The sequence below is a fragment of the Salmo trutta genome, chromosome 2 (assembly GCF_901001165.1).
Source record: "Salmo trutta chromosome 2, fSalTru1.1, whole genome shotgun sequence".
NCBI classification, from domain to species: Eukaryota; Metazoa; Chordata; class Actinopteri; order Salmoniformes; family Salmonidae; genus Salmo; species Salmo trutta.
The window spans coordinates 18,134,570-18,159,348 of record NC_042958.1 but is presented as its reverse complement, the minus strand read 5'-3'; the positions used below and the strand labels follow the sequence as shown (position 1 = coordinate 18,159,348).

Genomic DNA, 24,779 nt, shown 5'->3' with positions numbered 1-24,779 from the left:
AATGCCCCAGTGCACAAAGCGAGGTTCATACAGAAATAGTGTTTCGAGATCGGTGTGTAAAAACTTGACTGGCCTTCACAAAGCCCTAACCTCAACCCCATCAAACACCTTTTGGATGAATTGGAACGGTGACTACGAGCCAGGCCTAATCACCCAACATCAGTGCCCGACCTCACTAATGCTCTTGTGGCTGAATGGAAGCAAGTCCCCACAGCAATGTTCCAACATATAGTGGAAAGCCCAGAAGAGTGGATTATTTTATAGCAGCAAAGGGGGACCAACTCCATATTAATGCCAATGATTTTGAAATTAGATGTTCGACGAGCTGGTGTATCTCTATCTTAAACTGACGGATTATTATGGAGGTTATTATGCTAATTCGATTTCCGTGTGGACATTGACCTTAAAGGGGTAAGTGAGCACCAGCGTCAAACAGTAGACTTCTCGCTCAGTGTCCAGATTTTGTCATGTGACCTAACACCCTAACATAGGCCTACGGTTCGACCATGTATCGCAAATATATGTGACAGAAACAAATTATAACTGTTATCTATGAACATTTAGGGTAAATGATGTGTGTAATTGGAAGGAATGTGTGGGTCATCAAAGTGCAAGTGTGGGCAGTTTGGGGTAGCAGATGCGAAAGTTTTCCAATGCAGTTGCTGAGTGAGTCACTTGCCCGTGTCTGTCATTTTCCAATGCATTTTCTGCGGGTATCTGGATTCGTCCTGTTTTGCTGCTTATATTGTCCATTGTGACCTGTGCATAACAACAGTCCTTTGATGTTCTTTGTATTTAGCCAGTTCAACTTCAGTCACAGTCATAGCTCCAGTTCATAAGCATGGATAAGAATGTAGGTAATGGAAAGGTTAGCAGAAGTTCTTCTCAAACTTAACATTTAATACAGTGTAGGCCTCCACCACCTAACCACTCAAGTTACCATGCAATATATCAGCTATTCTAGAGTAGGTATAAGAGAGGTGCCACCAATCAAATATTAAAAGTGTAGGATCTTAGTACCAGTCAGCCCCCCCCCCCCCCCCCACTTTAACCATTGATCTCAGCCCACCATTTATGGACCCCCTCTCTAACCCAGTGGTTCCCAACCTTTATCGGTTACTGTACCACCAACTGAATTCTGCTCAGCCCGGAGTACCCTTCAAGTACCTCCACATGTGTATTTTACTAGTAGTACTATGGTCTCATGAGTCTTCTCAAGTACCCCTGTGGATAGGCCAAGTCCCCCCTACTGGGTCCTGATACCCCTGACTGGGAACCACTGCTCTAACCTATGCTCCACCCTGATCCCCCAGTGCTCCAACTTCCTCCCCAGTGGAGGACCCTCCTGCAGGGGAGGATACGATGGAGCTGGACCGCCGGCCTCAGAGGGTCTACCACAGGGTTGCCAGGATGATACAGAGGACTTGGAGAAGACACGTGGTGGGTGGCACCACAATATGAACACACACACATTCACACACAGACTGTGTAACCTCTCCATCTCCTATATGTAGGATACACACGTTTTCTAGTACTTCAAGAACCTTGTGAGGTTCTGTAACCAGGGAGACCCTCGACTCCTGCTCAAAAAAGTAAATCCCAGTGAGGTAGCACCCTATGCACACACACACACACACACACACACACATTGACCATTATGAATGGTACTGTAATGAACAGGCAGGGAGCAGGTCTCGAACCCTCGACCTTCAAGCCCGAAGTCCGGCGCGCTATCGACTGTGCCGCAAAAGCATGCTCGCACGGCAGAGTCGATTTCCGCGCTTATAAACCCAGGGTCGTTACAGTACTATGGTTGTTATTGCAGAGAGATATTCTGGATGCTGCGGCAGGAGTCCACATCAGATTCAGACTGGGAGGGGTGTTCATTTTGACAGTGCTAAAAATGCAGAAAAAATATCTATCACTCACAATACTTGTGCCGGAATTGATTTAAAAACCTATCTGTGATGATTTATGCAATACAAATAGATGTGTGCATGCTAATGTGAGATTTGTTTGTCTTTCCCCACATAGACCACATTTCCCCTGAGCATCTACTATAAGATCTACTATTTAGATCTACACCCACGACATGTGTGCCAATAGCCCCAAAGACTACACACCCTCCCCCAGGCAGGAGGCCCATCCCCAGGCAAAAATACAACCAGAGGCCCCTGTTGCAGGACGAACAGGCTGGCTGGTACTGCCACATAGAGAACAACGGCTGGAGACTGCTCTCTGTGAAGGTGGGGCAGAAGTTCAGACCACATGATATCACACTATATCGTATATGGGTTCGGTATGATATGGTTGGTACCTCGAAGAGAGATACTGTGTTGTCATCATTGCTTTAGTGCAGTACTCAGCCCCTCTGTGAAAGAAGATTATAATTTGAGAAGTCTATTGGTTCAGGTTGCTCTGTTAGGTGACATCATCACATTGGGGACCAATGGCAGGAAGGTTGAGTTCTACCACTCCAAACTGCAGTCAGCAGCACGTGAAGAGGAGGAAGAAGAGGAGGAAGCTCAAGTGGCTGAAGCAGATGTGAGTTAGTGAGCATCCTTACCTGGAATAGCACCACTCACTATGATATTCGCTGATCTGTATGCCTCAAACAGCGTCATTATTGCTAATCTACATTGAGTATACGAAACATTATGAACATCTTCCTCAATTCGTTGAGACAGCTGCAATGCAGTGTACCCAAAGCAACAATGTTTTTTTCACATTTCTGAAGGTATATTCATGACTGGAGGGATGTGTGCGCCAGTAATTCCTCTGAGTCTTGCAAATGTACAATTATTTATTCCTTGAGTTATGGCACATTATAATCAAACCAACAACTTCAGCGGGATTATAGCATCCCCCTGTGGTCAAAGGGAGTAACAACTCTCTCTCTCTCCGTCCCTCTATCAATTTCGATTTTAAGGGCTTTATTGGCATGGGAAACATATGTTAACATTGCCAAAGCAAGTGAAGTGGATAATAAACATAAGTGAAATAAACAATAAAAATTAACAGCAACATTACACTCACAGAAGTTCCAAAAGAATAAAGACATTTCGAATGTCATATTATGTCTATATACAGTGTTGTAACGATGTGCAAATAGTTAAAGTACAAAAGGGAAAATAAATAAACATAAATATTGTTTGTATTTACAATGGTGTTTGTTCTTCATTGGTTGCCATTTTCTTGTGGCAACAGGTCACATGTCTTGCTGCTGTGATGGCACACCGGTATTTCACCCAGTAGATATGGGAGTTTATCAAAATTGGGTTTGTTTTCGAATTCTTTGTGGATATGTGTAATCTGAGGGAGAATGTGTCTCTAATATGGTCATACATTTGGCAGGAGGTTAGGAAGTGCAGCTCAGTTCAGTCACCTCAGTATCCTCCAGGCCAATCTCTCTGACTGACTGAATGGCTGGCTGGTTGACTGGATCACTGAACAGACCAGAAAATTGCAATACAGACTAGCAGAGACAACTAAACCATGATCGTATGCAATGAGATTCAATTAAATGTGAAGAGAAATAAAGCAAAGTGGTGAAAGTCACTTTATGTTTTTAGTCATTTAGCAGACGCGCTTATCCAGCGCAACTTACAGTAGTAAATGTATACATTTCATACATTTTTTCTCCACACTAGTCGGCACTGGTCCCCCGTGGGAATCGAACCCACAACCCTGACGTTGCAAACACCATGCTCTACCAATTGAGCCATGTTGATACTACATTTTATATATTTGTAGTCATAAGTGTAGGAGTGTATTCTATATTTTTTCTACACCATCGTTTAACAACTGTAATAGGTCTAAGGACATCAGATGTAGGTAAACCAGAGACAATGTGCTTCGAAATATTATACCTATTCATGTTCAAATTATCACTCAAAGAAGGACACAAAAAAATGAGGGGGCACCCGGATTTGAACCGGGGACCTCTTGATCTGCAGTCAAATGCTCTACCACTGAGCTATACCCCCAAGCTGTAATGGGTGAAAATGAATTCATATATAAAGATACATCTACCTAACTGTGTATAAAGAGTTATAAACTATATACGAACACATGTAAACAACACAACAATAGTTTAAACAACAGCAAACGTTCTTTCCTTTTTTATTTCCTTCTACTAGCCTGGTTGTATTTCTTTCATCTGATTCGGATGTGTCGTAAAACTAACGAAACCCCAACCGGAAGTTTTGTACTGAAAGTGAAAACAGCCGCATCAGAGCGACAATGGTAGCTATCATATTAGCAACAATTGTTGTTTAATTAATACAGTAAATGTGTAAAGTTGATATTTGTGCGAGATAACTATATTGTTTATACGAAATACCAATGAATCGTGGGGTTCTGGACCTTTATTGCTAGCTGTATTTGTAGAGACGTTTTGATTTCGAGTAGTCACTCGTGCCAGTGAGCGAGGAGCTAGCTAACGCTAACTAGCAGCGATGAGGGAGCCAACGTTAGATAGCTATGTCGGTTTGGTTAATGTATCTAACTTACGCGAAAAACAAATCAGAAGCCGAAAACCTCAACAGAAGCTGGTGAAGCAAGCAGGGCGAGACGGGTGGAAAGGACGGGACAGGCAGAGCAGTGGCTGTATGCTAACAGGCTAGGCCATGTTTCCAATATTCTTCGCTGATAGCGATGTTGTTTCCACAAGTGGGTGAATTTGTCTAATTTAGCATGTATGGTAACGCCTCAACACATTACTACCTCTTCCAATTTAAATGATTTCGGAAAAGTGAATGATGACAATGTGTATTGTTTTGTGACTACTACAGCGCCAGCGAAAACACAGACGTTCTAATTGAGTGAGGCGTCAAAGCGGACAACCCGCCTGCCATGCTTCGTTTGGGTCATTTTAATGAAAAACAATGCTTTCTAAAATAAATCACGAACGCCTTTGGTGAGTTTAGACCATTAACTAGCTAACGTTAGCTACATAGTAACGCGCCAATTATCATCCGGCCTGTCTTTTTTTCGTGACAACTAACAATGTAGCAACTCGCTGAAGTTAACTCGGTTGTTTGGGTTGCAGTAAAGCGTTACTATGCCTCTGTTATAATTCTAATCGAGTTGTGTTCTGTTGTTCGTCTCCAGAATACCCGTGGACTGCGATCACAGCTGAGGGACAGTGTACCGGTGACGGGCATGGGTCCACAGGTTGGGGCTTATGGCGTTCAGGACACACTCAGGAGCGGGTGAGTACTGTCTCTGTGTTGGACACTCATTTATCTCAAACTATGTAACTAGCTAAACTATCAGTTTTTGATATAACTGCAGTTTTCACCTCTCCCTCTGTTTCTCTCTCAGATTTAGCAGTGTGAAAAATGAGCTGCTTCCCAGCCATGCGTTGGAGCTTTCAGAAAAGAATGTGAGTGACCAACACATTTTACACACAAGGTCCTATTTTACTGAGCTACAGTTTATGCATCTTTTCTGGGAGTTAAATGCCTGAAGACTTGTATTATCTCCTAACCACCTCTGCTACTTTAGCTCCAGCATTGATTGTTTTCTCCTCTCCCTGCAGTTTCAGCTGAACCAGGACAAGATGAACTTCTCTACCCTCAGAAACATCCAGGGCCTCCACGCTCCCCTCAAACTACAGATGGAGTACAGGGCAGCCAGACAGGTATACACAACCTCTCACACACAATAGCATATCTCTGATCTTCATTGAAAACAAGGAACAGTGTCTGAGCAATTGCAATAAATAACTTACCAACGTATACCTTCCCTCTTTCCTCCCCATCTCAGATCCAGCGCCTGCCGTTCCTGCAGAGCTCACACCTGGCTCTGGACACTCTCAAAGGGAACGATGAGAGCATCAGCTTTGAGGACATCCTCAACGGTAAGACACACTAACAATAGGTTTTCTACAAAGGAGGAGAGCAGAAAAATGATCAGGAACTAAAGCCAACAGGGAACACAGTTGAAGTGAAGCTGATGAGAACTCACGACCATGTTGTTTTTCTGATGTGAAAATGGTGCGAGTTCACCACCATTTTGTGTCCATCTCCTTGCAGATCCAGCCCAGAGTGAGATGATGGGTGAGCCCCACATCATGGTGGAGTATAAGCTGGGCATGATGTAAGAGCCGTCCGACCCCAGGACGTTTGTGTTTACCCGCTGTTAACGAGTTACCATGTGACATTGCTTCTGCTTTAAAGATAGTCACTTACTTTCTCGTGACTTTTGTATCATTGGATTCTTTTGTTTCTAATAAATCCTATAACTCAACCATGATGTTGTTGATTTGTTACTGGTGTGTGGTAATGTTTTTGTTGTACTTAATTTCTAGAAATACACACCGACGCACGCGATGCATCAAAAAATATATATGTTCATACAAAGGCAAGATTTGTTGCACTGAGCAATGGTTAGTGGTCCTTATTTGGTACATTGATTGTGTGTAGGTTTAACTCTCTTAACGATTCATCTTATCCATTAGGACCACACATCTGTTCATCAGATGCCCCTGACAGTAGGTACTCCCCCTTGTGATCAAAAACAACACTGCACAGCGCCCTCGTGCTTCAGCACACACGCCACCTGTGAGGACACCAGATCCACCACCCTCACCTTACCGTCATGCCCTGCAACCGCCAGCATCCGGCAAGACGGGCTGAAATCCACCTGGTTGCTAGACTGAGGCTATGTCTCTGGTGAGCACATCCTGATGTCACATAGCATGAAAGCACAACAAGAATCGCAAGTCGCCGGCAGGGCTGAAGGAAGCATGGTTAATGGAGCTGCGGCAGCCGTAGAGTGTCTTGAGCCCACAGGTGTCCCACAGGGACTTATCAGCAGAGGGGAGGAACTCAACACTGTCTACACTAGAGTGGCTGCGCAGTGTGTAGCTGCACCTTTCAGTCTGCAGGTCCCACACCTTCATAATAAGGAAATGTCTACAAACATGATGGCACACACTACCTTAATACAGTCAGAATAGGTCTTCTTGAATAGGAAAGATTGATTTCCTAACTGACCCTTACTGTTTCATCCAGGGAGCAGGAGGCCACAGTCTTAGCAGGAGTAGAAGGAGCAGCCCCAGGTGGCTCTCCAGGATCAGCAGAAATAACTTATTTCCATAAGTATTCAGACCATTTGCTATGAGACTAGAAATTCAGCTCAGGTGCATCCTGTTTCCATTGATCATCCTTGAGATGTTTCTACAACTTGATTGGAGTCCATCTGTGGTGAATTCAATTGATTGGACATGATTTTGAAAGGCACATACCTGCCTATATAAAGTCCCACAGTTGACTGCATGTCAGCAAAAACCAAGCCATGAGGTCGAAGGAATTGTCTGTAGAGCTACGAGACAGGATTGTGTCAAGGCACAGATATGGAGAAGTGTACCAAAACATGTCAGCAGCATTGAAGGTTCCCAAGAACACAGTGGCCTCCATCATTCTTAAATGGAAGAAGTTTGGATCCACCAAGTCTCTTCCTAGAGCTGGCCAAACTGAGCAATCAGGGGGAGAAGGGCCTTGGTCAGGGAGGTGACCAAGAACCCGATGATCACTCTGACAGAGCTCCAGAGTTCCTCTGTGGAGATGGGAAAACCTTCCAAAAGGACAACCATCTCTGCAGCATTCCACCAATCAGGCCTTTATGGTAGAGTGGCCAGACAGAAGCCACTCCTCAGTAAAAGGCACATGACAGCCCACTTGGAGTTTGCCAAAAGGCATCTAAAGGACTCAGACCATGAGAAACAAGATTCTCTGGTGTGATGAAACCAAAATTGAACTCTTTGGCCTGAATGCTAAGCGTCATGTCTGGAGGAAACCTGGCACCACTCATCGCCTGGCCAATACCATCCCTACGGTGAAACATGGTGGTGGCAGCATTATGCTGTGAGGATTTTTTCTGCGGCAGGGACTGGAAGACTTGTCAGGATCAAGGGAAAGTTGAACGGTGCATGGTACAGAGATCCTTGATGAAAACCAGATCCAAACTGCTCAGCACCTCAGACTGGGGTGAAGGTTCACCTTCCAACAGGGCAATGACCCTCAACACACAACCAAGACAACACAGAAGTTGCTTCAGGACAAGTCTCTGAATGTCCTTGTGTGGCCCAGCCAGGGCCCGGACTTGAACCCGATCGAACATCTCTGGAGTGACCTGAAAATAGCTGTGCAGTGACGCTCCCCATCCAACCTGACAGAGATTGAGAGGATCTTCAGAGAAGAATGGGAGAAATTCACCAAATACAGGTGTGCCAAGCTTGTAGCGTCATACCCAATATGACTCAAGGCTGTAATCGCTGTCAAAGGTGCTTCAACAAAGTACTGAGTAAAGGGTCTGAGTACTTATGTAATTATCATATTTAATTTTTTTATTTTAAAACCAGTTTTTCCTCTCATTATGGGGTATTGTGTATAGATTGATGAGGGAAAAAAACATTTAAATCGATTTTAGAATAAGGCTGTAATGTAACAAAATGTGGAAAAAGTGAAGGGGTTCAATACTTTCTGAATGCACTGTATCAGTTTCTCTGGTTTTACTTTTTATAGGTATGTGTTTGGGTAAAATGAACATTTTTTTTATATATATAAACCACTGACATTTCTCCCAAATTCCAAATAAAAATATTGTCATTTGGAGCATTTATTTGCAGAAAATGACAACTGGTCAAAATAACAAAAAAATATGCAGTGTTGTCAGACCTCGAATAATGCAAAGAAAATAAGTTCTTAAACAACACATTACTAATGGTTTAACTTAGGAAGAGTTCAGAAATCAATATTTGGTGGAATAACAGTGGGTGCAAGACCTTGAGAGGCCTACAAGCCACAGTGTCTCACACCCGCTGTGAAATTTGGTGGAGGATCAGTGATGATGTGGGGGTGCTTCAGCAAGGCTGGAATCGGGCAGATTTATCTTTGTGAAGGACGCATGAATCAAGCCATGTGCAAGGTTGTCCTGGAAGAAAACTTGCTTTCTTCTGCTCTGACAATGTTCCCCAACTCTGAGGATTGTTTTTTCCAGCAAGACAATGATCCACGCCACACAGCCAGGTCAATGAAGGTGTGGATGGAGGACCACCAGATCAAGACCCTGTCATGGCCAGCCCAATCTCCAGACCTGAACCCCATTGAAAACCTCTGGAATGTGATCAAGAGGAAGATGGATGGTCACAAGCCATCAAAGAAAGCTGAGCTGCTTCAATTTCTGCGCCAGGAGTGGCATAAAGTAACCCAACATCAATGTGAAAGACTGGTGGAGAGCATGCCAAGACGCATGAAATCTGTGATTGAAAATCAGGGTTATTTCACCAAATATTGATTTCTGAACTCTTCCTAAGTTAAAACATTAGCATTGTGTTGTTTAAAAATGAATATGAACTTATTTTCTTTGCATTATTCGAGGTCTGACAACGCTGCATCTTTTTAGTTATTTTGACCAGTTGTCATTTTCTGCACATAAATGCTCTAAATGACAATATTTTTATTTGGGATTTGAGAGAAATGTCAGTAGGTTATAGAAAAAAACTAAAATGTTCATTTTAACGAAACACATACCTATAAATAGTAAAATCAGAGAAACTGATAATTTTGCAGTCGTCTCTTAATTTCTTCCACAGCATATATGTACAGTACCGGTCAAAAGTTTGGACACACCTACTCATTCGAAGGTTTTTCTTCATTTTTACTAGTTTCTACATTGTAGAATAATAGTGAAGACATCAAAACTATGAAATAACACATATGGAATCATGTAGTAACCAAAAAAGTGTTCAACAAATCAAAATGTATTTTACATTTGAGATTCTTCAAAGTAGCAACCCTTTGCCTTGATGACAGCTTTGCACACTCTTGGCATTCTCGCAACCAGCTTCATGAGGTAGTCACCTGGAATGCATTTCAATTAACAGGGGTGCCTTATTAAAAGTTTCTTTCCTCAATGTGTTTGAGCCTATTAATTGTGTTGTGACAAGGTATGGGGGGGTATACAGAAGATAGCCCTATTTGGTGAAAGACCAAGTCCATGTTATGGCAAGAACAGCTAAAATAAGAGAAATTACAATCCGTCATTACTTTAAAACATGAAGGTCAGTCAATCCACAACATTTCAAGAACTTTGAACGTTTCTTCAAGTGCAGTCGCAAAAACCATCAAGCTCTATGATGAAACTGGCTCTCATGAGGACCGCCACAGGAAAGGAAGACCCAGAGTTACCTCTGCTGCAGAGGGTAAGTTCATTAGAGTTACCAGCCTCAGAAATTGCAGTCCAAATAAATGCTTCACAGAGTTCAAGTAACAGACACATCTCAACATCAACTGTTCAGAGGAGACTGCGTGAATCAGGGCTTCATGGTTGAATTGCTGCAAGAAGTCACTACTAAAGGACACCAATAAGAAGAAGAGACTTGCTTGGGCCAAGAAACATGATCAATGGACATTAGACCGGTGGAAATCTATCCTTCATTCTGATGAGTCTAAATTGGAGATTTTTGGTTTCCAACCACCGTGTCTTTCTGAGACACAGAACAGGTGAACGGATGATCTCTTCATGTGTGGTTCCCACCGTGAAACATGGAGGAGGAGGTGTGATGGTGTGGAGGTGCTTTGCTGGTGACACTGTCAGTTATTTATTTAGAATTCAAGGCACACTTAACCAGCATGGCTACCACAGCATTCTGCAGTGATATGCCATCCCATCTGGTTTGCACTTAGTGGAACTGCCATTGGTTTTTCAACAGGACAATGACCCAACACACCTCCAGGCTGTGTAAGGGCTATTTGACCAAGAAGGAGAGTGATGGAGTGCTGCATCAGATGACCTGGCCTCCACAATCACCCGACCTCAACCCAGATTTTATTTTATTTAACCTTTATTTAACTAGGTAAGTCAATTGAGATGGTTTGGGATGAGTTGGACCGCAGAGTGAAGGAAAAGCAGCCAACAAGTGCTCAGCATATGTGGGAACTCCTTCAATACTGTTGGAAAAGCATTCCTGGTGAAGCTGGTTGAGAGAATGCCAAGAGTGTGCAAAGCTGTCATCGAGGCAAAGGGTGGCTACTTTGAAGAATCTCAAAAAAGTCAAATATATTTTGATTTGTTTAACACTTTTTTGGTTACTACATGATTCCATATGTGTTATTTCGTAATTTTGACTTCTTCACTATTATTCTACAATGTAGAAAATAGAAAAATGAAGAATAACCCTTGAATGAGTAGGTGGGTTCTAATTTTTGTCTGGTACTGTATATCTATATCGCAGCACCCCCACCCCCAAACTACTTCCCGCAGCTGTGCTACAAGGGAAACAATACAATGACTGGATACATAAAGGGTGTGCCATGACATCCAGTGTTGTAGTGGTGGGTATACACTGTATAGCCCCTAATTTGTCAGAGGGCTTTGGGTATACTCACTTCTTAATCCCCACTGATACCTATCAAAGTGGTGTAGTGGAAGTGGAACCATTTGAAATGGTTTTAACTTTTACGTTTGATACTTAAGTACATTTTAGCAGTTCCATTTACTTTTAATACTTAAGTACATTTAAAACCAAATACTTTTAGACTTTTACTCGAGTAGTATTTTACTGGGTGACTTTCACTTTTTGTTGAGTCATTTTCTATTAAGGTAACTTTACTTTTACTCAAGTATGACAATTAAGTACTTTTTCCACTACTGCGTTTAGGTGTCAAACAATTAAGGAAAAGGAAAAATATAGCGATGCTAATGATAGGCTTAATCGTCTTCTGGTGGATGGAAAGGCTTTCCCAAAAACATTCTCTAATAAATGTTAACTAGCTACAAAGTAGCCTATGTTATGTTTCAATCCAGTGGCCATTTATTTTGCAAACTCCTTCTCATGTACAACAGAAACACTGCTAACCAAATCAACAGTGCTAGGTGCCTGCACACTTGAATTAAAAGGCAACTAACTACACCCAAAATCGTTTTTTTTTTCGTTTTTTTTCTCCCAGATGTCAAAAGTGGTCTCCTGATTTGGTTCAAGCATTGTCATGGTATTAGAACATTCATTTTTTTACCCTTATTTTACCAGGTAAGTTGACTGAGAACACATTCTCATTTACAGCAACAACCTGGGGAAGAGTTACAGGGATGAATGAGTCAATTGTAAAATGTGGATGATTAGGAATTTAGCCAGGACACCAGGGTTAACACCCACTCTTACAATAAGTGCCGTGGGATCTTTAGTGACCACAGAGAGTCAGGGAACCCGTTTAATGCCCCATCCAGTAGACAGCACCCCACAGGGAAATATCCACAATCACTACGCTGGGGCATTGGGATTTTTATTTATACCAGAGGAAAGGGTGCCTCCTACTGGCCCTCCAACACCACTTCCAGTCTTCCATCAAGGACAAACCCTGCTTAGCTTCAGAAGCAAACCAGCAATGGGATGCAGGGTGGTATGCTGCTGGTAAATATTGTATGTATATTGTAACGCACTGTAAGTAAAATATATCGGACTTTGACGTTTGGAAGAATTTGTTCGGCACTCAAAAGTTGACAGTCCGGTGTGGACTCGGTACCGGTGCCCCTGTATATAGCCTCGTTGTTGTTATTCTTATTGTGTCACTTTTAATTATGACTTTTTATTTGAGTCTACTTGGTAAATATTTTCTTCTTCTTGAACTGCGCTGTTGGTTAAGGGCTTGTAACTAAGCATTTCAAGGTAAAGTCTACACTTGTTGTATTCTGCGCATGTGACAAATAAAGTTTGATTTGATTAGATTTCTGAACGCTTCGTGTTGCCATGGGAAACATAATTGCTGGAAGAGATAACGCGAGATTCTGCGGCAATCACGTTGCCTGTCTCTTCTCACAAACATGGCGGACTACCGAGAAGCGCCCTTGGCCACTCGGCCAAAAACGTTGGACCCAGCTGAATATTTCAACCTTTCGCTGGACCAGAGACGTGCCGAGGAGGAGAGGGCTGGTTTAAGGGCTCAGCTGAAGAGACAATATCAGATGCAGCTGAACAACCCCCACAGAAAAGAGCTTATTGTAAGTACAGAGTGAGCTAACATGCTAACGCTAGCTAGCTTGCTAATGTCAGACCCACAGTTCACCAGTGTAATGCTAACGTTTGGTAGCCAGCAAGCATTCGCTAGCCAGACTGAAAACCCGACCCGACAAGCTAATGTTGTGCCTGCATTCGGCATTTGAGCTAAATGCCGTTTTATGTATATCTACGTAACTAGTTAGCTTGCTAATTTACTAATCCAACAACAGGCAACATCACAGGACGTTTTTGAGAGTAAGCGAGCTAACGTTAGGCAAGCCGTTTTTTTTAATGCCTGGCGTTCGCTACTTTAGTTGACGTGACCTTGGTGTTAGAATTTCATAGTCACTTTACTATTTAAACATTTGGGTTGCATTCAGTATCATGTATTCTGGGGCGACATGACAGTTTGTGCATTCAACCGTTTCTGCCCTGCGTAGTAGTTGACTGCAATAAGACAGGCATCAACTCTCAAAGGATGGCCATCATTATTGACATCAACTTTTATTTGTCACATGTGCCGAATACAACTGTTGTAGACCTTACCGAGAAATGCTTACTTACATGCTGTTTATTTTGTGTTTACAGGAAGACCCTGCATTGACACGCTGGGTGTACGCACGCACCAACCCCTACAACCACTTCAGAGCCACCAAGAAGACGTCGCTGCTAGGTGGGCTCTTCGGAGTGGTGCCCCTCTTCGTCCTGTACTACGTACTGAAGACTGACAGGGTATGGATGAGATGACACAACCCATTATCCTGCTCATTCCCTGACATTAGGGGTCTATTCCAAATCCACCCTAGCCTCTATACTAAGGCACTTTATTTAGATATGAAGGGATTGAATAGATTTGAGCAATATGGTGGACATTCCTCCCATCAGAGGGCTTGGTGAAGTTATTGCCATATTGATCATACTGAAATAGTCCTTTGCCTTGGTCTAGGGTTAGGGGTTGATTTGCAACTGTTATGTAGTGTGCTGAAGATTGATCAAACATGTAGATCTATCTTTAGTTTCTTACAATTTTGGGGCGGAGAAACCTTAAAAATATTGTCAGACAAAGCTTCAAAGCAGATTTGCTCCCCATAATGCAAAAATGATCACTTCACCATGTTGATGAGCTAAGATGAATGAACAGAGTGATTTAATACTGTCTCGGAGGTCTCATACATCACTGCTGTATTAGGCTACATTTGCGTCTGTTCATTAGATGACTAGTGGGCACAGTCTGATGGCCCTGTTTGAATGTAGTAGGCCTACCTAACTATAGTCAGGGGAAAGAATATGTGCTGCTCATGTCTAAGTTCATCTTCTACTCTGCAACCATTCTCTGTAGTGTCTGTGACATTTTAGTCTACAAGGCACCCCTTCCTTCTTCCTCTATTGTTCTTGAGATCCTCTCCCTGAATCTGTGCCAGAATCAGAGAGAGATGTCACAAAGACCTTGGTACTGAGTGTGCCATTGTCACACTGTGCTGTAATTCCTCAGCTATTTTTCCACTGAGAGGAAGAAAAATGACCCTGTATTTATTCATGAGACATTCATTCATATTCTAAGCAGTGGAGGATGAGTAAGTTGCTTAGGTGATGATGCCATCTCTGTTGCCATGGGGACCTCACTAACCCCCCTCTGTCTCCAGGACAAGAAGGAGGAGCAGATCAAAGCTGGGACCTGCGATCGCAAGTTCAAGCTCGCCTACTGAGTTTGCTCATCACGGACCTCCAATGTAAAGTGTTGTAGAGATAATGTCAGTGTGTATCTATTATTGGTAACTGAATAAAACTTCCTTTATTGTTGAAAACAAAATGAGTGTCTGCCTGTCATTACAAACATCGAAGGGCTAAGAATGACATGAGCAGCAAAGTAATGAAAACACGCTAATAAGACTTCCAGGGTATTCATTCATTCATTATCAATGAACTGGTCAAAGAAACGAGCATAGACCAAATGAACCAAGCACTCAATATTACGCTGTGAGTGATATCTAAGGGATAATCAACAACAGGCTATTGGTTCTAAGGAAAAGGAATGAACGACGTTGACGGTGTGTTCCTCGGCGCGATACCGGAGTGACACTAACCTTCCACGTAGTTGCATTATTTTCCAGTTGGAACATCCACTGAAGTAGGTAGCAAGTTTACTAGATAGTTACATTAGTTGTCTTGGTAACCAAACAGACTTGCTAGTTTAGCTAACCAAACCATCAGTCCTAGCTCGCTATTATGAAAATCAAATTCAACAATGGCAATGTCTTCAATTCGACTTCTGCTTTCAAAAGCACCTCATACATAGAACATGTAAGAATTAACTAGAACCATTGAATTCTACCATGCTGATTTATCCTGCTACTGTGCTTTATAGGGAAATGCAAGCTCTAGAATGCCCTTCAAGCCAATCAGAAATGAATATTCAACAATGCCATTGTATAAAATGTATTGAGCCACAGTGTAGTCGTGTTACATTAAATCCTAGATGATTTTCTGGGGATCTAGGGGAAGTAATGACTGTTCTGCCTCTGCTCTGCTGTTTGCTGGGCCTCCAGTTGGGGTCAAAGTGTTTGTGGAGTGACTGTCAGTAGCTCTTGTCCAGGCTCTGACATGTCTCTAGACCCCACTTAGTTACCGCCATGCTGAACGACTACTCAAACATGAAGGTCTGAGATGGAGGGAGGAAGAGGGATGTTACTTGATGTCCCACCATGTACAGCTGTTCGAGAATTGTGATCACATCGTGTGTGTAACCATGGACCCCTTGGCCACCCTCTCTGGTTTGAGGGGAGTGGTGCTGTTCTTCTCGAAGCAGTCTCCGTCAGGACCGTGAGGGGTCATCATGCTGGAAGCCCTCCTCCTTGGCCTCATAGTGGCTCTTAATCATCCCCATGAACTCACTCATACAGTTCCCTGGAACACAGACAGGGGGTGCTCTGACATAACACAAACACACTACTACAAAACACACAAAGAGACCAGTGACAGGGGAAAGGTAGTCACTAGAGGGTCATGCTAGAACGGACAAAGGTGTCAGTAACAGAACTAAAGACAAGCATAATAAGTAGCTATTTCAGTTATTTTTTCTGAGGGTAAGTGTGTTTATTAGTGTGTTTATTATACTGTGGTAGTAGGGGGATCTGAAGCTGTGGTCAGCCACTCCCCAGCGCGGGGGGAAGATGACAAAATCAGCGATGGTGATTCCTGGACTTGGCCGTCAACACCGTGAAGATGGAAGGATCCTGGTGCAGAGATGGAGGAGAGGAAGGATAAGTTTGTGTGCGCGTGCGTGTGCACGTGCATGCATTTGTGGGAAGATCTCAATTCCATACTCCTGGCATCCTCTCCTCGTCACCTTCTCAAAACCCATTGGAGGAGAAGGTCAGAGGGGAGGGACCTCTGACTTTCTGCTTGTGTGTGAGGTTCTCACCACATGATCGAAGGCCACACAGTTGACTACCATGAAGTTCTCCAGGTTGTAATTGTTCGGTGTGTAGTTCCCATGCCACGCCACCACGTTAAAGGGAGAGAAATCCTACAAACACACACGCAAGAAACAGAATAATAAACAAATGTATAGCAGGGACTGCGGCAGCACCGCTTGGTCTACCGCACCTTTGAACTTGAGATGTAGCCTTACCTCAAGCCAATGTTCATTTTAGGCAAGAGGGCCCTTGATATTCAGAATTGAAAAAACAGCCGTAAAAGCTGCATGAAAAAATGAAAAAAAGAACTCAGGGGGAGGATAAGGGCTGATTTAAAACACAATGTACCTCTTTTCATTCTCTGTTCTTTTTTTATTTACCCCGTTCTTTGTGATCCTCAGCTCCAGCAGGTATTATGCCGTAATTGGCTTCACAATCAAACTTTCCCAAACTTTCAGCACCCACGGCTCGGAAAGAGGGGGGAGAGGGAGACGGTGTAGAGATATTTCTTCATCTTGATTGTTAAAACCAGAGCAATTTTATATAGCAGTGCTGTTCTGATAATGTCACTGTGAAAGAGACATTCAATGGTAGCTCTAAAATCAATATAATTCATTACAGCTCAAGCTGTCTTCAGGGCTGACCCATGTACCTTGTCATATGTGCGCAAGCGCAAGCACACACACATTCTCACACACATATATTCCGCCTACTCCCATAGACATACACCATAAAACACACACTAGCACACTTGCATACAGTACAAACACACACACACACACAGTCACCATGCACCCAGGGGGTCTGAGGACCCCAAGGCAGGTAATCTCTTGGGCATTACAGTTCCTGTGATAACTCTGGCAGACTCGATTAAAAACGTAGCACAAGAAAACACACACACACACAGACACACACAAAACAAAAACATATTGGCCCAGTCAAGCAAATAATAAGTTAATTTGAGCAATTTCATCTCTCTGCAGGAGGACCAAACAGCAGGATGAGACGCAGCAGAGATGGAACCTGCCCCACCCACTCCACTTCCAATCTGTGTGTGACACACACACATTCCCTGCAGTCTCAGGTTAGGTGGGGGGAAAGAGCAAGCCCCAGCACCTGGTCCGAACCCAGAGAGGGAGACAGAGAGAAAGAGAGGGTTGGATGGAGAGAGGTAGAGAGAGGTTAACGAAAGAAAGAAGGGTCCGGTGTATATACCATGCAAATATTCCCTCTAACACAGGTGTTTCCACAGTTACCTCCCTCACACACACATACACACATCCTTTCGCCCTGTCTCCTTAAAATCCCCTACTGTCAGACAAAATGAGTCGATCCAATTACCTGCTCGACAGGATGCGTTCAGAGCAGGGCGGGAAATCATTCCCCAGTGAAATATGCTGAAATTAGCTTAACTCAAGCAAGGTTTTCTCCCCTTCTGAAAGGACAGGCAGGTATCTGGCGGGAACTCCTGGACGAGCTAACTAATTATTAGTGATTAAGGCTGGTAAGGGAGACGAGACCGAAGCCTGCTGCTGAGAAGAACAGTCAGGCGTTTCACGTTAAATCATTGGGGATGGCAGTTCAATGTTAATGTGCAGCTAACTACTAATAGAACCCAATAGCTGTTCTGTATTAACTCACAGCTAACTGCTAATAGAACCCAATAGCTGTTCTGTATTAACTCACAGCTAACTGCTAATAGAACCCAATAGCTGTTCTGTATTAACTCACAGCTAACTGCTAATAGAACCCAATAGCTGTTCTGTATTAACTCGCAGCTAACTGCTAATAGAACCCAATAGCTGTTCTGTATTAACTCGCAGCTAACTGCTAATAGAACCCAATAACTGTTCTGTATTAACTCGCAGCTAACTGCTAATAGAACCCAATAGCTGTTCTGTATTAACTCGCAGCTAACTGCTAATAGAACCCAATAGCTGTTCTGTATTAACTCACAGCTAACTGCTAATAGAACCCAATAGCTGTTCTGTATTAACTCACAGCTAACTGCTAATAGAACCCAATAGCTGTTCTGTATTAACTCACAGCTAACTGCTAATAGAACCCAATAGCTGTTCTGTATTAACTCACAGCTAACTGCTAATAGAACCCAATATCTGTTCTGTATTAACTCACAGCTAACTGCTAATAGAACCCAATAGCTGTTCTGTATTAACTCACAGCTAACTGCTAATAGAACCCAATAGCTATTCTGTATTAACTCACAGCTAACAGCTAATAGAACCCAATAGCTGTTCTGTATTAACTCACAGCTAACTGCTAATAGAACCCAATAGCTGTTCTGTATTAACTCACAGCTAACAGCTAATAGAACCCAATAGCTGTTCTGTATTAACTCACAGCTAACTGCTAATAGAACCCAATAGCTGTTCTGTATTAACTCACAGCTAACAGCTAATAGAACCCAATAGCTGTTCTGTATTAACTCACAGCTAACTGCTAATAGAACCCAATAGCTGTTCTGTATTAACTCACAGCTAACAGCTAATAGAACCCAATAGCTGTTCTGTATTAACTCACAGCTAACTGCTAATAGAACCCAATAGCTGTTCTGTATTAACTCACAGCTAACTGCTAATAGAACCCAATAGCTGTTCTGTATTAACTCACAGCTAACTGCTAATAGAACCCAATAGCTGTTCTGTATTAACTCACAGCTAACTGCTAATAGAACCCAATAGCTGTTCTGTATTAACTCACAGCTAACTGCTAATAGAACCCAATAGCTGTTCTGTATTAACTCACAGCTAACAGCTAATAGAACCCAATAGCTGTTCTGTATTAACTCACAGCTAACAGCTAATAGAACCCAATAGCTGTTCTGTATTAACTCACAGCTAATAGGCCTCACTTTAATAGTCTGTACAACTTTTCTCAGGGCCCGATTCAATCAGATCCACTTTAGCCGACATCCGCATAGCTGATGTTTGCATCGTGTCAAAGGTGAAACTATGTTAGAGCTGTCAAATCCACAAGCAGCTCCAGATATTATGCCATTGGCTGTCGCATTAAGAGAAATCCCATGCAGCCTTGTTTACAAGTTGTAACACTGGAATGTGAGATGTAATCTACACCTGATTGATAGAAATCCTCATTATTTCAATATAGCCTACACTTTCTTGTTCTGAACTTCTAATACGAGTGGGATGGGCGTGGCTTCATGGCAATGATCACAAGAGCAGCTGCTCACCAATTTGACAGCTCCAACGCAGTTCCACCTCCGTCACCGCCAAAACATCAGCTATGCGGGTGTCGGCTATCGCCCGTTAACGCTTGATCTGATTGAATTTATGCCTCAGTGTTGGGATGGCTAGCTAAACGCTAAACTTAGTGGTGTCCCATGTATACATTATTACAAGCTACTATCATTAATTATAATGCTGTATATTGTAATGTTTGTGCAAGAACATGCGCATATGCACCCAAAGACACACACGTGTGTACTCACGCACATAGCAGAAACAAACAAGCACGTCCCCCCACACACACACACACACCTGTTGGCTGGAGAAGAGCTTGCCCTGGTACTTGTTGATGACAGTGTAACCTGCCGTCTACCTCGCAGTCCTCATACCACGCCACCGGAGTCAGAGGGTTGACAAGGCATTGACACGTGGAAGGGTGAACGGGTGTCACACACACCTATGGGTCCCAGGTCGGGGAGCTCAAAGTGAGCTCCGTACACCTCCAACACGTAGCCTCTGGTCTCCCCGAACACATCCACACTGAAACGCATTCCTTGCTGCAACACACAGGGAACATGCCGGTGAGGGGATGGACAGGTGAAGAGGATGGGTAAGAGAGTCAGGTGATGAGAGAGAGAAAAAGGTTAGAGGAATCAGGTGAGTCTTGACACAGGTAAAAGGAACAGCTGAGATTGAAAGGTGTTGCCGTCTCACCTGGATGACGCAGATCTCGTTGGGTTCCACCATCATCTTCCCAAACTCTGTAGTGATCAGAATCTTCCCCTGCTGGGCCACTGCGAGAGGGAGGAAAGTGGGAGAGTACTTAAGACTGCTTATGTTATATTGTGTTTATGTATACTTCTAAAACCAAAGGCATATTTGACTGACCAATGAGAAAGTCTCCGTCTGAGTTGTTGAAACAACTGAAAAGCAGAGACAACATGATTAAAAACTTGATATTGGGCATAGAGTTGTAAAGATCAACGATGGGAGGGATCAAATTGTGTATGTAGTACTGTATGTATATAATGGTATCATACAATGGAAACACAAACACACACACCTGTGTGTTTGTGGAGGTGTTGCAGGTGAACATGTGGATGCTGATCCCGTTGCGGGACTTGGTGTCTCCTGCTCCACATAGGGTGTGCAGACCCTATGATTGACAGATGGGAGAACCAATCAGACCCAGGAAAGAAGATAGGCTGTACCAGAAACAGCTAATCACTATCATGGAAAGCCAGAGGGTTTAATGGATTTGATGATGCTGAATGGCAGCAATTGCAGCTGACAGTGAGAAAAAAAAAAATTAAAACCAAATGTCTCTGTTTCTCCTGCCTAATCTCGCTCTCTAATTCTCTCCATTGTCTCATTTCCAAACCCTGTCCATCTAATTTCTCTCTCTCTTTCTCTCTCTCTCTACCTGGTTAGGGTCAGGTTCCACTTCATCCCACTTCTCTGTTAGGCTCCCACAGTGCATTGCGGTGTACAGCTTGTGACAGACAAACGGCAGGATACGGTAGAACCAACTGGGAAACAAGGAAATGGAGTTAGGAAAGAGAGAGATAATGTCTGTGTATGTGCATGATTAAGTGTATGAATAAAGTACTGTTTATTACATTTTTACATTTTAGTCATTTAGCAGAAGCTCTTATACAGAGCTATTTTCAGGGGCAATCAGGGTTAAGTGCCTTGCTCAAGGGCACATGGACATCTTTTTTTCACCTAGTTGACTCTGGGATTCAAACTAGCGACTTTTCGGTTACTGGCAGGGTTGGGGAGTAACTGATCACATGTACAAAAAAAACTATAAATGTAATCAGTTAAGTTACTAGCAAACATTTTGTAATTAGATTATTGGATAACATTATGACATCTTTCTGTTTTTCCAATGGCATTCAATTCAGGATTAAAAAAAGGCGCAAGTTTAAATTTGTTCAGAGACCACTATGATGACAAACCAAATGCCTTTGCTGGATTGTTTTTTTGTCTTATTCTAATGCCTCTTAAGAGGAAAGTAATCAAAAAGTAACTGAAAGTAATCAGATTACGTTACTGAGTTTGAGTAATCCAAAAGTTACGTTACTGATTACAATTTTGGACAGGTAACTAGTAACTGTAACGGATTACATTTTGAAAGTAAACTACCCAACCCTGGTTACTAGCCCAACGCTCTTAACTGCTAGGCTACCTGCTGCCCTATACCTGGTGTTAACATGCGCCCTTTGTCCACGTTCTGATTGTGCCAACATTTTTAGACAATATCGATGATTAAAAGACACATTGTGATCTGATTGTCCTGACCACCTCCAGAGGTAGCCAGGCACGCATTGTGTCTGGATATCAATCAGGTATAAACTATTTAAATCCTCATTATACTGGCCTCTAAAATCATTGACAGTACCATTGACTTATGGCATCAATAATTGTCTTAAAATAAATACATTCCGAATATCTGTTAAATAATTTGCATACAAGGAGGCACCAGCTAATATGGTCTCATGCTGACACAGTGGATGGATGAGACATATTTTAATACAATGTGTAGACATGACAAACCTTGATCAGATAGGCTGAATCAAAAGACCAATTAGTAGCAAAAGACCAGAATTGGGCTGCCTGTGTAAACGCAACCATAGTGATTAGATCTTATTGATCAGATCATGAAACTCACATATTAGCCCCAGGTGTAAACGAGACTTCTGTGTAGGCCTGTGTATTACTCCATTATTTATTCAATCTGAGCGATGAAGGAGAAGTTTCTGTCAATCACTATGATATACCTCCTCTTATTGGTTGGCCGTGGGCAGGTGAAAGTGTAGCCGGAGAGTTGTTCAGCGTAGAGACCGTAGGGACACACCTGAGGGTTGTTCTGCTGAGACAACAAAGCTGGGTTTAACTTCCTATAAGGGAGTAACGTACACTGGTGTACCGGACACCCCCGCAGCCCCCTGCTTATGAGCTCTAGGGGCCCATGCGCCTGTCATCAATGTCTATTATTTTTGTTATTTAATAAATTATTTTGACAGTAACCCCTCCTAAAAGTAATTAATAAACCTTTTTACTTCCACAGGAAGCTAAGTATTTGTTTCTTGGGGTGCAACTTTCACTGGGGACAGTGAAATGCCTCAGAGCGGTTGGGTATGCTATTTTCCGGTTTTAGACGGCTGGGTTTAGAACCGCATGGACATCACAGAGCATGTGGACAGGCTAGCTGTGTGAAGGGAAAGCTTCTGAAATGCTGATGTATAGGACCAGCATGGGAGAGATGAACAGAGGCAGCTGCTGTCTGTGTTTGTTGCGCTTTTTCTCTGAGACGTAAAAGCAAGCAGGGCAGAAAATGGCTACCTTTTAGTTGACTGATCTAGCTGGCAAGTTAACTGCTGTTTGATATAAAAACAATGTATTTATTCCCAGCGCTGAGCTAGTATTGTAACTGACATGTTACGTTAGCTAATGTTTCATCGCCTCTCCACTGAAGTGAATGAACTTCTAGCTTCTAGTTTAGTTAGCTAGCTAGTAGCTACCACAGCCAGTTCAGCTCTAGCTAGCCTCTAGCTATCTGTCAGGTAGCAGTACCTAACAGCTCTTGTGTGTATGGAAATGTTTTGTAGCCTTTGTTTTGTCCTGTTTCAACAGAAGTAAATGTGATGATGTACCATTGTACCATTAGTTGGCTAACTGTAACTAGCTAGCTAGCTCACTAACGTTAGCTATTATTTTTGCTTCAATCACACTAGACCTGAATCAAACAATGCAACCAGCAGCCAAACGATTGAAGACTGATATTCAGACCTTTTTTATGCGCAATGCGAGTTTTTATTAGTCAGTATAGCAATGTAACGTTGTTGATCTGTCAGTTTCACTAGCTAATGTCCTACTTTTCACACTGACATGGTATAAACAGCTCTACAGGCTTCACTGTCATGGTGCACAGTCAATACACAACACTGTGCTCATCATGTCTTAGCAGAATCAAATGGTGACAGATTTCCCTGCAGGGTCAGACAGACAGGGAAGACCAGTCCATGGCACTCAGGTGAATTTTGCAGTATATTATAACAATCAGTAAATGGATACAAAGTTCCATCTTGAGTTGATGGGTAGGCTACAGTCTGGGATCTGGGAATAATGGTCATTTCAATTATTGAACCATTGATTATATTCTTGGATAATATAATTTATAAATGTTCACCAAGGTAATTCTTTGTCATGCCTCATCTGAGCATCAGGGTCAGGCAGCCAGATAACCTTTGCAGATACAACACTTTATTCTCTCTGTGCAGCAAACACAGGACAAGTAAGAAGCTTCAAAGATTGAAACTATTTTAAGGCAGTCTGACAAACCTCTAAAGTTGATTTCCAAACTGTATCAAGGGTTGATAGAGGCTTTTCCCAATGACACAAAACACGTAAAACGAAAACGTGAGGAAGACCTGGGAGGCGCTATTGACGATAATGAATGGGTACAGATTTTTTAGAATGTCCAGTCATTTTCATATAATCTGACATAAATTACTGCAGTTTAAGACCATCCATAGAACGTTCTATATGCCAGTGAAACTGATTATCATGCACTCAGAAATACAATTCTTCTGCTGGAGGTATAAAACACAAAAGGGGACATATTTGCATATGTTATGGTCTTGTGAAGGCTGTCTGAATTCTGGCAAAGAGTATGTTATTTTATCTCAGCATGTCTACAGATTCTTCCTTCTCCTTAATTTTGTTTGCTTGGAAATGTTGATACTGGAGACTGTTCTCAGAAGACACTGTGTAACCTAGCATTTATAGCGGCTAAGAAATGCAGGTTGGTTATCCTCCCACAATGGATGGCAGAAATGTCAAGTTATGTATCACTAGATTTGATTTATTACAAGATTAAGGGTATACTGTGCAACTTTCATAAAGTCTGGATGCCTTATATGGAATACTGTTTGACAAAAGGAGTCTCTATTGAAAACATGTCTACATCAGAGAGGATACCTATTTAGGCAATCCCTAGCTGCTGGGCTGCTCAGTCCTGGCCGGGGGGTCTGCCATACTTGTCACGGATCCCTCTGGAACTTTCATTACTCACACCTGTCTCCTATTCCCACTGATTTGTACTTGAATAAGTGTGCCCTTTGGGTTCCATTGGGCTGTCGATTATTG

The 24,779-nt window shown here is 42.7% G+C and overlaps 2 protein-coding genes, 1 non-coding gene and 1 pseudogene across 3 annotated transcripts; 2 read left to right on the top strand and 2 right to left on the bottom strand.

Annotated features, from left to right (window-relative positions):
• Positions 1-3,914: 3,914 nt before the first annotated feature.
• Positions 3,915-3,986, bottom strand: trnac-gca (transfer RNA cysteine (anticodon GCA)). The gene has a single exon. It is a non-coding gene; the product is annotated as a tRNA-Cys (tRNA).
• A 205-nt stretch (positions 3,987-4,191) lies between these two features.
• Positions 4,192-6,252, top strand: LOC115152465 (proteasome maturation protein). The gene is made up of 6 exons (XM_029697343.1): positions 4,192-4,245; positions 5,113-5,213; positions 5,326-5,386; positions 5,543-5,644; positions 5,770-5,863; positions 6,039-6,252. The coding sequence occupies exons 1-6, from the start codon at positions 4,243-4,245 to the stop codon at positions 6,104-6,106; spliced, it is 429 nt and encodes a 142-aa protein (XP_029553203.1). The 5' UTR covers positions 4,192-4,242; the 3' UTR covers positions 6,107-6,252.
• Positions 6,253-12,786: 6,534 nt separating this feature from the next.
• Positions 12,787-14,813, top strand: LOC115152444 (NADH dehydrogenase [ubiquinone] 1 beta subcomplex subunit 4). Its single transcript, XM_029697335.1, has 3 exons — positions 12,787-13,005; positions 13,592-13,735; positions 14,647-14,813. The coding sequence occupies exons 1-3, from the start codon at positions 12,829-12,831 to the stop codon at positions 14,707-14,709; spliced, it is 384 nt and encodes a 127-aa protein (XP_029553195.1). The 5' UTR covers positions 12,787-12,828; the 3' UTR covers positions 14,710-14,813.
• Positions 14,814-14,888: 75 nt separating this feature from the next.
• LOC115152451 (homogentisate 1,2-dioxygenase-like) overlaps positions 14,889-24,779 on the bottom strand; it is a 37,551-nt pseudogene continuing 27,660 nt past the window's right edge.

What these genes read in the sequence shown, in the direction of transcription:
- LOC115152465 (XM_029697343.1), top strand. An exon ending in TGGAGCTTTCAGAAAAGAAT is followed by an intron (nt 5,387 to 5,542) that starts GTGAGTGACCAA and finishes CTCTCCCTGCAG; the next exon opens with TTTCAGCTGAACCAGGACAA. An exon ending in CTTTGAGGACATCCTCAACG is followed by an intron (nt 5,864 to 6,038) that starts GTAAGACACACT and finishes ATCTCCTTGCAG; the next exon opens with ATCCAGCCCAGAGTGAGATG.
- LOC115152444 (XM_029697335.1), top strand. Translation starts at nt 12,829, where the DNA reads ATGGCGGACTACCGAGAAGCGCCCTTGGCCACTCGGCCAAAAACGTTG. An exon ending in CCCACAGAAAAGAGCTTATT is followed by an intron (nt 13,006 to 13,591) that starts GTAAGTACAGAG and finishes TTGTGTTTACAG; the next exon opens with GAAGACCCTGCATTGACACG. An exon ending in ACGTACTGAAGACTGACAGG is followed by an intron (nt 13,736 to 14,646) that starts GTATGGATGAGA and finishes CTCTGTCTCCAG; the next exon opens with GACAAGAAGGAGGAGCAGAT.